The sequence below is a fragment of the Aythya ferina genome, assembly GCF_964211825.1.
Source record: "Aythya ferina genome assembly, chromosome: 4".
Taxonomy (NCBI): Eukaryota; Metazoa; Chordata; class Aves; order Anseriformes; family Anatidae; genus Aythya; species Aythya ferina.
The window spans coordinates 12,246,823-12,262,468 of NC_140300.1; the positions used below are offsets into that span (position 1 = coordinate 12,246,823).

Genomic DNA, 15,646 nt, shown 5'->3' on the forward strand with positions numbered 1-15,646 from the left:
TTGGTGAGGGTTTGTGTGTTGTCTGCTGTCTTTGCATACTTGTCAAAGATAGCAATGGTTTCCATCTGGGACACACCACTGCTGGGGTCTGGCTTTCTCCTCAGCGGGAACAGCCTCGGGTCTCTTTTGAAGGGTGGAGGTGGGCCTTATTGGAGGTGCTTTATGCTCCTGTCCCACCCAGTGGTTGCTCAGCAGAGGGACACTCATCAGTCAGCAAATACCCATACCGAGTGCCGCTTGGGGTACTGCACACCTCAGTACTGACAGCTATTCACAGCTCCAGCGTTATCGTGCCGTGTGGCTGGCACAAAATGCACTGAACCCACATTGCTCAATCTCCAGCTGCTGCCTACACACAGCAGAGGACATTTCATGGAAGTGGCAGCTCAGGTGGCAGAAGGTGACCAGCTATAGCTACACTCAACAGGGAACGGGTTAAAACTTCTGTCCAAGCAGCAGAGTCACTCTGTTGAATGCCAGGCAGCTACACTAAACATGCAGGAGCTCATTTAAGGTGCCTTACATCTATTCTAGGAGCAAGTGTGAGAAAATGATTTGGGGGAACCTCTCAAAACTAGAGCACTCTGCATGAAGAGCATGATGCATCCTATGGTGAAACATTCTCTGTAGAAGACCCTGATTACAGCTTCCCAAAATTAAGGCTGAGTTTGGATGTCTTTGGGCGTACCTCTGACTACGTGAAGGTAAGTTTCCAGCTGTGTCATGCTACAAAATAGTTAGCCAAAATTTGTTTTGAAGTGAGAAGAATTTTAAAAATTAACTCTTCTGACAGACAGCCGTAGCCACTTGTTCATAAGACAAAATGTGTCCTGTGACATTTATGATGCCTCAGAGCAAGACAATACATCACAAATATACGTAAATCTAGTACCTCCTTGAAAGAAACAACAGCATGATTTTCCTTCTTACATTCCCCAGTAACTGATTTGGTATCTCCTGGAAAGCCACTGCAATGTCTCAAGCTGCATGCTTCATTCAAACAGTTCGCAAAAGCTGTTTGTTCCCATGGCTTCAGCCTTATGACATAGTTGCAATTGATTTGCATTAAATGGGTAATGGTTTTCGGTAAAGTTTGAAGGTTTTTACATTAAAGTGCCTGTTGAAACCTGTGGTTTTCCTCAGAAGAAGAAGAAAGCAAACAATGAGGCCTTGCCAGCAATGAGCATGGTCTAGTGTTTGCATGCACACAGTGCCAGTCACTGATGCTTTGAGGGCCGTGAACTTGTTGTTGTTTGACACACATCCGTAACATCGTTAAACATGGCCATTGGAGAGAAATCAGTTCCTCCCTCTGGAAGAAATCCCAGCAAAATAAGGTGTCTACTTCACTAATTCTCACGACTTTGAATCATTTTCATTCATGCTAGTAACGCAGAGGAAGAGAAAAAAAAAAAAAAAACACCTAAAAAGATGGAGAGGGGGAGAACATTAGCTTCAGTCAATAGGATATTGGTCTTTATGGCCACACCTTTATCACATAACCTGGCAGAAAAGATCTCCTCATTCTTGACCCACTTTTCTGTGCAAACAAAGGTGACGCAGTTTTTGAGGCGGTGCCTCCGAAAGTGCAAAAACACAAAATAAACCACAGGACTTGAATTTCTACAAATGGAAAGGTCACCATTCTCATAACATCTGTTTTTTTATCTTTTTTTCTTTTTAACATGGCATATTTGTATTCATGTGCATGCACACACATCAGTGCTGCTCAGACTTTTCAATTCACACTTTTTGCATTAGTTAAATATTTTCTTCTAATTTGTTTTTCATTAAAATAGCAGCTTGGAGCACACGGCATGGAACAGACTATTACAACTGTTTGCAAAATAGGAACAAAACACAGAAACAAAGCAGAGTACAAATAGGAGATATTTGTGGGAGAGAAAGAAGTGTTTTGATGCCTGTCCAGCTACCCTGTGAGATAATCCATTTCCTGTGGGTTTGGTTAAATTTTATATTATTATTTTAATGTAAATAATTGCCATTGTTTGCTTCTCTGAGGTTTCTTTCTTCAAGAAATGGTATAGACAACAGCTTGGGTGAGGTGTTACTGAGGGTTTATCCAGAATTAGGTCTTGCTGTCCCTGACTTGGGCCAAAAATTTAAATTATTTATAAGATACTAATGTGCAGAGTCAAGTCAGTTCCAAAAAACATCCAGATGCGTACATTTCATGGTACTTGGCCAGACATTCAGGCTTACATGAGATTTATGTGATTTTGTGATGATTTTCTCTTTGAGAATAAATTTTATCTTATACTTTTCGCAGCAGCTTCTGTTTTGGAAAAGTCTGAATAAATGCATTTACCAGCTCTGAAGAACCATTTGTGTCACAGTCACTGCTGGGACAGCTGAAAAGTTAAACTTCTATTAGAGCTTATCATCCCTTAACATTTATTCCAAAAGGTTCAGGAAGTTACAGGAGAACAACCTTTTGACAATTTTCACAAATCTGTTATGTATTAGTACATAAGAAGCACAGGGGGAAGAAAGCACAATTTAAATGACGAATCTACTGTTTTTCATATGTTCCATCTCAGCAGCAGTACTAAAAAGCACTTTATTTTTCTCTTGGTGTGGGGGTAGCATTTTACTCAAAAACAAGCATTGCATATTCCACACTAAGACAAAATTATTTTTAAAAAAGTATATTTTCCACTGTCCTGGATATTCTGTTGAATTTAGCTTACCAACACACTTTATTTACTGAAGAGTGGGGTTTTCCTTTGCACTGATTGTGAAAACTTGCTGTCAGTCTAGGTAATGATTTTTAAAGGTCATTCTGTTTCCACAATGCACGGCAAATTTACGTATGTCTAAATGATGCAGCTACTACATCATTATACAAAACACAAAGTGATTAAACTAAACAGGCAATGGCAATGTGTAAACAGGAAGAAGGTCTTACCAGCACATGTGGTGCTTGGTGACACGATGAATCAGTTCTGTTAGCTATTTTGAGGGTTATTCCAAATGCTTTGGTCTTTACCATTTTATTATCATTTACTTCTCAAAATACCCTTAACATTTATTTCACAAATCCAATTATTAAAGTCCCATACTATTTAAATGAAGTTTAAAGACAGGTAAAATCATGAAGACCAAGGTCAATTAATTGGCTGTGAATTTCTGAGTTGAGAGTTAGATTACTGCCATCAGGCAAAGCTGAAGCATGGGAAACGTATTTTACCATTGTATATTGACTCGTGTTAAACACATTTACTAGTGCACTAGATTTACCCATATTTGATTGTAAAATCAATGAATATACTACAGCCAGTAAATTAATATTTACAGTGTAAATACTTCTGTCTAGTTTTCAGTCCATGATTGAATAATTTCCTGGATGCTCTTTACAGGATTTCTATATTCAGGTTTAAGGTTCGTATTAAGGCTTCCATGACTATCTTTGTGTTCCTATTGTAATGACAGAAGGAGAGGTCGCACCCTGAGGTAACTGAAGCTGTCCACTCAAGTGCTTCAGTCATGATTTCTATGAACCATGATTCCTTAGCTACTCTCACACAGGCAGTTCAATCGTGAGTTGCCGTACCTTAATGCTTATAAAATCCTAGGTTTTACTTTGCATTCATTTCTAAACAGGATAAATACACGAGCACCAAGAGCTGTATGTTCCTGTGTATTCTTAAGTTGAATGAGCCACCTTCCAGTAGGACACACCTGACATCTCTGTTTAAAATCTCACAAGCTCAAAAATGCCTCAAAAGGAGAGGAGGAGGCCTGTGCTATGGGCTGGCAGTTACTTGCAGCTCAAAGCACATTTGGTTTCAAGGGCTCACTTCAGCTTGCACAGAGCTGTGCCAGGTGTGCACCACTAAGCCTCGGTCACTGAAGCAGACACCAAAATGAACATTAGTTTCCAGTTGCTGTTGTAACCTGTGTCCTGCTCCATTCCCATCCATCCCTTGTCTTGGGTACCACGATCTCCACGCTCTCTGCTGTCGCCTCCCTGGATTCATGCCCTGCCGGCATGTTGCTTTGCCCTCCTTCCTTCTCCTGCCCATGGGACTGGGAGCTGCCTGGCTGTGATGGACCTCATGGCAGGAGACTGGTCCCCACTGCTTTCCAGACCCTGCCCTAAGCCCTGGTCCCCTTGGCACCCTGTTGGGCCTACCCTCTGCTGGTTAACTAAAGCCCGATAGTGAAACATCCCTGGGTTGGGGACGCTCAATGGGAGTCGTTTTAACATAGGTCATGAGGTGAATTTCCAGCATTGACAGCACAGCAGAGGTGAAACACCACCAAAATGAAGCACGACGGTTCTCTGTTAAAATATTACATGGCTTCAGAGCAGAAACAATGAGTGACAAACACACTGCTCTTGGCTATGCTGGTGCAGAGTAACACCAACTGAGGCCAGAAGGGAGGTTATGGCCCCCTGGAGACATCCTCGGCCCATCTGTGGTGCCTGCGCTCAGCCCAGGCCCAGTGCCCACCATGCTGCAGCATGAGGGCGAGCCATGAAACCAGCCACCAGCCTCTCGGCTCACTTTCCCCCCGCGCAGGGCTTCAATGACATGGGAGCTGCTTTTTCCATTTCCTTTCTTGCTCAATAGCATGCCCAATGTAGTTTAGCTCTAGACTGTTTAGGTTAAGGTCAGGTCGCATGTAAAAAGCAAACTTAAAAGAACCAACTGTATTTAATATCGTACAGCTGCTAACACGAGAAAGGAGAGCCACTCTGCCTGAGCAAACCCAGTCAGGCCTGGGCTATTTTTGTTGTGTCTGTCCCCTTACCACCACATACCTTTCTGCTGTGTTCATTAGAGATACTTTTTTTTTTTCTTTTTCTTTACAGAGTTAAAGGCTATAAAGTAACAGAGCACAATACCTATCACTTCCTTTCATGATTTATTTTCACACAGTTTCAGAAGCCCTAACCATGGACTGCAATCCCGCTGCGGCAGGCAGTGTGCAGATAGCTCACCCCAGATCAAGGAGCCTGACATTTAGGACAAGACAAGCACATGAGCAGATAACAGAGCATGGAGCATTTCAGGGCAGATGTAGGCGGCAGACCCAATTTTTCATTAGTATCTTGAACCCTTACCTTGCGTAACTTCTCTATCTTCTGTCTGTACTGCAGTAACAATGCTGAACACAGGTGCTGCACTTGCTGTCTCTGCCTTATCCTTTCTATATTTCTCTACCCTTGTAAATCTGATACTTTACCGAGATAGAGTTCTCAAGTAACTTCAATAAGAGCAGCTCTAGCCATGTACGATGTTTCTGCCCAGTCTCTCTGATGGTGTCCACCCCCTATCCACCCTCAGAACAACACCAGCAACCCATGCAGGCCATGGTCTCAGCTCCCACTCAGGCACCAGGTCCCCCAGCTATGACTGATGCTCTCCATTTAACATGACTGCAGGGCTTTGCTGAGTCCCACCACCTGGCTTTGCTCTGGCCAGAGGAACAAGGATGAGGAATTGAACTGGTGTCCCTTCTCAGTGGCCAAAGCCTACCAGCCCACAGCATGAGCCCAACACAACCAAAGCCCTGTTATTAGAAAGTGCTGCTTTATCACAAAATTTCCATTATACTACACAGAAAATGAGAAGTGTTAATATATTATCATCTGCCCTTTCTCATGTTCAAAGACATTGGTTGATGTTCTTTTGATCTTCATATCTAATTTTCAGTTGTATTTTCTGTTTCCTGTTCCAAAAAGAGTGATACAAGATGACATTAAAAAAATATAAAAGTGCTTATGGCTGTCCTCAGTGTAACCACCCAATACAAGCATAGTAGCAAAAATAAATTCTGATCATATCATAGATTTACTCTGGTTTGTTTCTGCTGTTATTTACAGAGGATGTGGCAATAGACATTGGTTTGGAGTCTGACTGAAATAAATGCAGCACACACTATTGCCTTTAGGTTTGAAGACCTAGAATAAAAATAAGATAAGAAGCCCTTAGGCCAGTGGAAACACAGACCATATGGACCCCATGACATACACCAGTTCCTCCTTAGGTGCTTCTTGTAAGAGCAGTATTTTTCCTTAAATTGGTGATATAGTTGAGGGTCATAGTCTTTAATAGAAAACCAAGCAAAACATCTTATCTCAAAGTATTGATTTCAATTTTTATTTCCTAAGCAACGCTAAGAACTAGGCAAGAATTACCATTCAAATAAGACCCTTCCTGTTTGCGTAGATTGGCTTTTCTCCATATACATAGCCTGGATCCAGAGGTACAGCTGCCTAACGGAGGAGTGTTTTTTAACTGAGAGTGTTCTTAACTAATGCACACAGGCTTCCTTAAGTCAATTTAAGCCCAGGCTGTAGGTGTTGTGTTTTTGTGAACGCTGGCAGCTTTGCAATAGTTCTTGATGTCAGCAGTACAGAGAAATCACTTTAGATAAAACCAGGTTTCAAATGAATTTTAGTCAACCAAGTTAATGTCACTGCTGTTCTGAAAGCACCATTATCAGACACAAAAACATTAGTCATAGCATCACATACACAAACACAACGATTTTGCCAGAATGGTGGTTGGGGCTCTGCCTCATCCTGCCTGCTACCAAGGGTGCCTGACATTATGCAGGGAGAAATGCTGCTCCAGACTCTTCTTCTACAGATGCTATGAAGGACTACTTTGGAAAGTAAGCGTGGTTTGACTGAGACAACCAGTACCAGCTGCTAAGACCGGCTGCCCAAGAGCCAGGTAGATTAATCAAGCTTGAATTTGTGCAATGGAGCAGGAAGAGAAAGAGCTGAGGGCAGCAGTCTCAAGTTGAATAGAAGAGACTGAGAAGTCCAGTGCTCTAAACCAGTGCCCTGAGTGTGACAAAAACAGAGAGGGAGCCTCAGCTGTGGGCCTGTGTCTAAGCCCAGTACTTTGCTGAGACATTGAAAGCACAGCAGAAGACATACAAGGCTTTAGAATATGTTGTGGCAGTCTTGCTCTTAAATCAGCGTGTTTTGGCCTGTGCTTAAAGTAAGACTTTAAATCTCAAACTGTTGGACACACCACTTTGCACCAGCCTGTCCAAGAGATGATGACCACCAAAACTGGCAAAAAATAAATGCCCAGGATTCTCTTCAAGAGCTCTTTTTCTTTTAAATCTAGCAAAATAACAATGAAGAAGGTAAACTCTGCCTGACAAGTCTGCCTGCCTGGGGCAGGGTTTGTCACTTACAAGTGGTGCAGAAGCAGAGAAAGGTGATACACATGATGCACAGGTGTCAAAGTCCTTTTGACTGAGTTGGGCCACCAGCTGGAGCTCTGAAAACAGCCTTCTGGCTCATAGGTTATGATAAATTGGGGGTAATCTTCAAATGCCAGATGTTGGAAATTACCATGTTAACATACAAAACAGGAGCAGCTGTTAGAAAGGTGACACTCTGCTGGTAGGAACCACATTTAATCAACATTTTGTTTCTGGTGTTTTAATGAAAATATGATTTACAGACTAAGAGATTGCCACCAACCCACATCTAGTAGTTTTCCTTGAAAAATTCTCCGAATATCATACATTTTCTGACAGTGCTTAAATATAGAAATAACCAGTAACATATATGGAGTGACCAAAATTTACCACACTCACTCACAGCTCTGATGCATAACTTTCTTGACCTGGTATGAAGGTCATCAGCCCTTTTACCAATTTTGACTTTTTTGTGTAGGGGACAAAGTTACAGGACTTGCAGAAATATAGCAGAGTCATGTTTGTGAAGCTCAAAAGAATATGGCACAGGGTAGTGATTCACCATGCAGTATAAGAAACATCTGTAATGAGTTTCAGGACAAAAATTAATAAGATTTTAAAATGACTGAAGTTCGGAAGGAGGAAAAGAAAATCCTCTTGCTTTATTTAATTTATACATAAATTGTAGTATAAGACGCAGTATAAGAAACTGTTTCTCTCATACGGCATATGTTCACAAAGCAGCGATTAGAGTATTTTGAACAACAGCACACTCTCCAGAATGCCTCAGGGCAGGTTACAGGACATTCCAGGGACCAGGACACACACCAAGCAGGGAGCCAGAACTGAGCTACAGCGCTTCAAGAACTAGCTTTGCAAACTGTAGTCACTATAGCACAGGACGAGCCAGAGCACAAGCTGTGCTGTACAGTCCCAAAGATTTCATTGCAGGATGCTGAACAGCAAGGCAGTCACACATTTAGATAGTGCCAACTGCTTTCAGGGCCTCTGGGGAAGCTGGTCTGTGCCTACTGCATTGCCCAGGTTGTAACAAACTTCTGGAAGAGCAGTGGAACTGTTTCTCCCTACATCATCGGCAAGATGGTCTCACCTCCAGCTAAGCTCTGAAAATCTTTCAGAGGACAAAACAAACCTGTCACATAAATACATTCACATTTCCAATATCTGTTCTTTGTAGTTGGCAGTCCTTGGACAACTGCCAGTCGCTCTGCTCTCAACGCTTTTCACCTCTAATCAGACCCTGGAAGCCAGGTTTTACTTACATTTTCAGTTTTGATTTAGTTCTTCAGTGATTTTATGAAGTTTTAGAGCTGGCAAAAGGGGAAAAAGCGTTAACATTTACATCTGTTCCAGGCAAATTCCCTTGAGCAGTCAATAATTATACATAACTATGTTATATACAACTTAATTTAAACCAAGTATTTCTTTGTATATAAGAGACTACCTTCTCTGGAATACTTCTCACAGCACTGTGAATGAATAGAAGATGTATGCTTCCACAGCAACATAAAGCCTCCTGGCACACCACTTTTGCTATGCTGTGGTCAGCATGGATGATCTTCTCAGAGACTGGACTTCATCCTATTTGTAGTATTGTCTGTTTATTCAAGCGATGACCATGATGTGCAGTCTTTCATTACCTTCTGCTAAATAAAAGCTTTTGTTGGAAAAAGTTGTTCAGTCCAGAAGATTTTTCAAAGTATAATACATCCTTTATTATTCCTGCACTCTGGATACGGGGGGAAAGAGTTGAAGACAGTCTTCTAAACTTACATACTCTCAAAATTCAGACTCCTTACAATAAAGTTAGTGACAAAACATTCAAAATTCTTTCAAACCAACCTTTTTTCTTGTATATCGTCCCTCTTGCATACTTCTCGCAGGAAACTCATGTAATCCATTTTTCAGCAGCATATTGTTATAATGTTTTCAGTTTCATAAAATGTTTAACCATATTGTATTTATTACATGGTTCTTTAGTTTCGAATGTCAAAGTAGACGGCAGATCCTCACCTTGCTCTTGTTCTACACTTTGCAGCTGCCCTTGTTGTGGGATTTGCTCATCTCTTGCACTGGATACAGTAGTGACGGTGGATTTGTCATCTTTTATTTTGATTCATTGTAAAAAGAATCAAGTGATTCATAAAGTGTAGACACGGCCTTAAAAAGCAAGGAAAACTTCAGTCAAAACTTTTTCCAGTAAAGTCTATTTAAAAGGAACTTATACTCAAGACACGTCACAGAACCATGGATATATAATTTCAAAGGGAAAGAGTGACTCATTACTAACACTGAAAGGTAAGGTCTGTAAAGGCAAATTCTGCCGTAGTATCCAAGTACAACTTCAGATCCTGGACTGTGCAAAAATCACCCTATTTTCATTTTCTAAGCACATGTAGAATTCTGGATCCTCAGGTAAGTTCTTTAGCAAAACCTGAAAAATAGTGATCTCTTTGAAATGTGCACACAGGTCTGTGCTCACAGACGTGTCAAAAAAAATAAAAAAAAACCCTGACTGTAAAACAGTGAAAAGGTGGATGTTGTAAAAGCATGAAGACAAAAAGCCATCGCTTCATTATGGAGGTTTACTGCTTTTGCTTTAATAACATATGTTCAGATCACCAAGAGAGACCTGCTGACTGAATATCAAAGAGGAAGCATGGGTAACTCATGCGGACCATGCTTCCACTCATTTTTGCACAGTCAGAGGCCCTCAGGAGAGTGGGTTTTGTGTGCTTCCATGGGATTTGGAGTTTGCATTAAAACTACAGCAAACTTTAGATTTAAGCTGGAACCTGAAAAATTTAGCAGTGGAAAAAATCATCAGCTGCTTCAAGAATTTCCTCAAGGGACAGATTCCCTTGCAACTGGCAGAACCACTGGGGAAACTCCCTGAGCATCTCAGCTCAATAAACATGGGATGAATCTCCTGAGAGAGAGACACACACAAGTGACATTATTGCCATTTTTGACTTCAACATTTCTTCCACATTGTCTTTATGTCGTTGATGTTCACTTTTTGCTGCCTTCCTTTTCAGACTCAAGAGAGTCATTAAATATAAACATAAAAGCATTGTCCAATACTTTCCTAGTATGTAACATCTTTTTCTTTATTTCAGATCATTGGCGTTTATAAGATTTTTATTTTATTTTTTTAAATCAAGAGAAAGTCTTTTTATAAACCACTTACCCATTCAGCTTCTTCACTGGTAGATTCATTTCTCCCACAAAGTTCTGCTGCCTCAAGGGTCTGCTCCTCCTGACGCCCTCCTTCTGGCATAGGAAGTGGGGCAGAACCTTAGCAAAAGGAAAGTTATGGTCACTTCTTGCTTATTGTCCATTTCCAGATTCACACTGGTAAGTTTAGGTCAGAGGTTGGACTCGATGACCTTGAGGTCTCTTCCAACCTAGAAATTCTGTGATTCTGTGATTGTTTACCAGAGTAAATGTAAAGAGATGTATAGAGCACTGAAATGAAGAGTGAAGAGCTCGTGTATGACTAGTCAATGACAGGTGCTAGAGCACTATTCAGCTTGCAGATGAAATCAGCTACCTCCAGGTTTCTCAGCACACCTTATGCGATGGAGATCTGGTTATTCTGGAGGTTGCTTTTTAAGTAATCACTCTTTCTGTAAAGAGAAATAACAGAGGCAAGAGGCTGCAAGAATGCTCACTTGAACAGTGAACATTCAGTGAGCAGTGCCTTCTGATCCCTCCTCTCAAGTTGCTCAGCTCGGGGCGCCTGTTGAAGGTCAAGAGTAGGTGAGCAAAAGTTATACTTTGAAATTCTTCTCAGTGATGCCTCAAGTGCACCTGTTCAGCCACCTCAAAATAAGCATTTGGCTTAGAAACTATGTGTTAATGGAAATATTGCCACTCACCAGAAAGGTTTGAGTTCCGTTTCTTTTTGTAGCAGCAATACAAGCTTCCCACTGCCACTAAGAAAGGAATGATGGCCCAAACTGCCAAAACTTTCTTCTCTGATGACTGAGCTGCTGCAATTACATTTTTAAGGTAAAGTTATACACAACTCAAAGACACAATCGCAGAAAAGCATCACAATGAAATAAAACAAAAGAACTGAAAGAACTTTGGGATCTAATTAGTCTATCCTCCCTACCCATGTGCAAGGTCATTCATACTTCTTCATTCCTGATGGATGCCTACATGATGATCATTAACATCAATCCCTCCTATAGCTCACTATTCCTACAGTAATGAAAATCATTCTCCCCCCCACTAAGTGAATCTGAATCTTTTCTGCTCCGCTCTAAACCTACTAATACTTGACCAAATGATAGATGGTATCATTTAATTCCCTTAAGGAAAACACTTTCATTCACTTTTTTTTTTTTTCCTAAATTTTTTGTCAGTTTTCTGCCTCCATTTGGACAATCAGTTGGTCAGAAGTGTAAATTAGTATCCAAAACTGGGCTGTGCTGAATGAGCAGAAAGGTCAATTCCCATGACTCAAGCAGCTAATATCAGATACGTGATAATGTTAAAGGTCTGTTCAGAACTAGTCACCTAGTTTTTCTCTATAACTGAGAGGTAGAAAAAGAAAGATCAGCATTTTCAAGAAGTGATGCATAGTATTTTGAGACAGGTGTGTAACAGAAATGAGATAAAGTGATTTCCAGGTATGACACACGCTCTAATGTTAGGTAAAGCATATCTCATCCTCACTGTCTAAAAGTTTAATTGTGAATGAATGCGCATTGTATTAATGGTTCTCAATGCTTAATTCAGAACTGGGACCTTAAATTGTTCCCCTCTGTTAATGTCACATACTAACCTTTAAAGACAACCACCACAAGAAAAGAATTTGTCAGAACTTAATGGACAAAAATTCTCATAGACATTATACATCTCCCATATTGGTTTCATTCCTCCCCATTTTTTATTATTAAGAACATGTTAAAAAAACAAAAAACAAAAAACAAAAAAAAAAAAAAAAAAAAAAAGATAAAGTGCATATTACTGGACAGAGTGACCATGTGATTATTTCAGCAGATCCACAACACACAACAGATAAATTCATCGTCTCATGTCTACACCTTACTGGATACCTCTAAAGAAGGGATTTTATGAAATATGCTGCTGATACACAGACTTTGTGAATCCTAACAGTACTAATTCTACTTTAAAAAAAAAAACCCTTAGAGAATAAAACAAATGTCTCACACTGGGGATGTTAAGGCAGAGACCTTAAAGTGATTGTCATAAGGAGTCAGTCAAGTCCTCCCTCTGTTCATATCACTCATTTTGAGATGTTTAGTGTTGAAAGAAGTATGTGGGAGAGAGAGGAAATGTGTAGCAGTTCAGACTGAAGACTACGATGACAATCTAAGAGGCATGCACATGCTCATGCTAGCTTACCTTTCTCTTCAACGATCAAAGTTGTTCCACTTCCACAGAGTTTTTTACAGAAAGGTATTTCAATAATTATCTCACAGTAGTAAAATCCAGTGTCATTTACATTGACAGTTTTTAGCACTAGCACATCCTTGTTGTCATGGGTGACGTTGGGTAAATAGAGAAGGCTTGATGATATAGTTTTTGTTACATTCTCTTTAGTAACAAGATACCAGCTTATTCTATATCTTATAATTGATTTTTCCCAAATACAGGCAATTTCAGTGGAGTCTCCAATTGACAGATGTATTTTTGTTGGTGTTTGGATGACTGTTAAATTATTGGGACCTGTAGCTAGTGGGAGAAATACACATACATTTAAAATGAAAGAGGCAAGAAGATGACATAACACCTGTAACATCTACAATCATAGTATTTAAAATAATGCTAATACTATAAATGCTAACACTATAAAATAATTATGACATTAATTTTTAAAGATTAGTTACTATGCACTTCTGTCTTAAATACTGGCAATTACATTACACCTAAAGGAAATTTTAGTCAGTGCATTAAATCCCTCCATCATTGTTTGTGCGTAACACGAAGTTTTTCTTTGTACTTGCTGATAAGCATTTTTTTTTCTTCTAAATAAAAAGCTTTATAAGAGTTGAGTTCGAAACTTTTTAAACCACTCTGTTTTTGTCTGCCAGATAAAGAATGACCAAAAGGAATCATCCAGAATGATTCATCAATAATGAAATACTTATCAAAATGAATGAAAACCCACTACAATTTTTTGTCACGATGTAGGAGTCCTTGTCCTGCCCTGCTTCTAATTAGTGACAAGAATTACAGCATTTTTGTTTTGAGTTCTGTACTTTTTTTTTTAAATGTCTTTCATTTTAAGCTGCTGCTGCAGAAGTGGTTTAGTATTCCACTCAGACCACAATAATTTCATCAGGTCTGTGGCAAAACTTTTAGCTCAGTGTGACTCGCACAGTGTCAGCGGAAAGCAAACCTTTCTTGCTTTGAATCTCTTCATTACCTGCCACCAAGATGCAAGATTATCTACATGAAGTACAGTGCAACAATACACAAAATGTTCTTCTGATGTGAGATTACTCCATGGTTATCAGATAACTTTCCCCCCCCCCCTCAATTCTAATGACACTGATGCTCATAACAAATATGCCAGTGCTATAAAAAAAAAGTATTCTCAGACTGCTGAGACCATTAATTTCTATGATTTTTATGATTATTATGCTGCATGAAGAATTGTTTTTCTTCTCGCATGTGTACGTGCTAGAAAAACTATGAAGTTCCTTACTATGAAGTAAGGAACATAGTGAGCATAACCTGCATGATTTTCTTCCAGTTTTTATCCTGTAATTGAGATTCACTTTACAACAATATATAAGGAATGCAATGATTTGGCCCTTATCTAGTCCTAAAATGGCAAGTTTTATCAGAATTACACAAATTATGTTTTTCCTTTGCTCTTAGAAGAAGGCAAATATTCATCATACCTAATGAATTTCAGCACCTCTATTTTTTCCACTGCGCAGTGCTCAACAACAGCTCCATTTCAACCACCCCAATGCCCCCAGCTGCACTATGAAGAACCCTGACCACCTCACACAGAGATCACTTAAAAAACTCGTGTTGGACATAGATGGAAAAAAACAAATAAACAACAGGAGCAGAGGCTTACAAAAGCAGTTTGAATTTCTATCATGAGCTATGAGTACTTCATGTTAAAAGCCAATCTTTTTTCACTTGCCATGTAGGCTCCTTCCAAATAAGAAGGCAGTATTTTTATTGTTGTCAGTTTGTGGATAACAGCACTACTTTGCATTAAAATGTAGACTAAAACAGTCTGCATAAATTAAAAGCAGAGAACAACATGGGCAGTATAGGTGTAATAAACAGCAGAAAAATTAGGGAAAGAATTGTAGTGTATAAACAACAACTTAGAAGCTGTTCAAAGAACTGATCATTAATTTCAGTTCTTCTGCTCACTTGTTTTTTCATTTAAAACACAGTTGTGTTACAGGCTTTGTTACATTGGTCTTGTTGCTTTAATGTCTTTATAAAAACCTCACCACTAAAAATATCTTTTTGTTGTTGCTTCACTTCTTATTTTCTCTGTTTCTTTCCCTCTTATTTTTTTAAGGTTATACTACAAGCATTCAGCATTATCCAATGCAATTTGTACTGAAGAAAAATGAAACCTGACCTGCTTCAGATTTTGGTACCTGCATGTTCTAGAAGAAAGCCTCAACATTTTAAAATTCTACAACTGGTGTTTGCTACGGTAACTATTCAAGTGCAAAGGTCTAACAAAAACAGCGCTTGCATTAACCTAGCATCATTTTGGGTGTTTAAGATTTGTTCCTCTACACTTTTTCCACAACAATTTCTTGGTAAAAATGCTTTTTGATTACCCCCACACTTTGATCTCTACATTATGATAATATACGTTACATTTTCCTTGCCTCATACACACACACACAAGTCTGAGGCTTATATACTTTGAGAACATTTTTCTTCTCCTTTTTCTAAATCTAGCTCAAGTATTACAAGTGACTAACTATAAAAAAAGGAAAACAATATACAGCACTTACCTAAGGAGCCAAAACACATTGTCAAAAGAAGTTTCAGTGAAATTATGATCATCACGCAGGATTATTAGTACTTGCATCAGGTTGTCTTTGTCGAAGATCAGCAAAACAACAAATGAAAGCGTGTCAGATTTGTAACCCAGCTTCCTCTTCCCTCCCATGGTGACGACAGAGACCTACACACAACCCAGTTTTTCCCTACACTTTTTCTTGAGATTGCAGTCATAGCTGCCTCTGCTTCACAGCCCAGTTATCCCATCTGAAATCAGAACATTTCTTCTAGAAGATCCCCTCATGCCATAACTGGTTACCTTTCCTCACGGGCAGTCTCTCTCTCTCTCTCTCTCTCATTTATTTATTTCTTTATTGTATGACACGCAGAGCTGATTTTCAATACCTGAGCAATTCCATTTCAGTTTAGCATGGCACTTCTGCAACCCTTCATTTTATGA

At 39.6% G+C, this 15,646-nt stretch overlaps 1 protein-coding gene and 1 long non-coding RNA gene across 4 annotated transcripts in view; one reads left to right on the forward strand and one right to left on the reverse strand.

Annotated features, from left to right (window-relative positions):
- The window catches only part of LOC311435731, a 33,494-nt gene extending 23,199 nt beyond the window's left edge, over positions 1 to 10,295 (forward strand). The window contains exons 2-3 of the long non-coding RNA XR_014692347.1: positions 535 to 704; positions 9,254 to 10,295. This is a non-coding gene — a long non-coding RNA (uncharacterized lncRNA). The remainder of the gene's footprint in view (positions 1 to 534; positions 705 to 9,253) is intronic.
- On the reverse strand, positions 7,821 to 15,376 carry LOC311435730 (uncharacterized protein). 3 transcript variants are annotated; one of them, XR_014692346.1, is made up of 5 exons: positions 12,595 to 13,688; positions 11,097 to 11,210; positions 10,406 to 10,512; positions 9,229 to 9,375; positions 7,821 to 8,858 (listed from the first exon to the last, which is right to left on the reverse strand). XR_014692346.1 is itself a non-coding variant. In XM_084517099.1 (5 exons), exons 1-5 carry the CDS (start codon positions 15,247 to 15,249, stop codon positions 9,322 to 9,324), a joined length of 657 nt encoding a protein of 218 aa, XP_084373225.1. In that variant the 5' UTR covers positions 15,250 to 15,376; the 3' UTR covers positions 7,821 to 9,321. The 3 variants fall into 3 exon arrangements, 2 of the variants coding, with proteins under 2 accessions (XP_084373225.1, XP_084373224.1); XM_084517099.1 differs by adding an exon at positions 15,198 to 15,376 and having other exon boundaries at positions 7,821 to 9,375; positions 12,595 to 12,924; XM_084517098.1 differs by having other exon boundaries at positions 7,821 to 9,375.
- Positions 15,377 to 15,646: the final 270 nt, after the last annotated feature.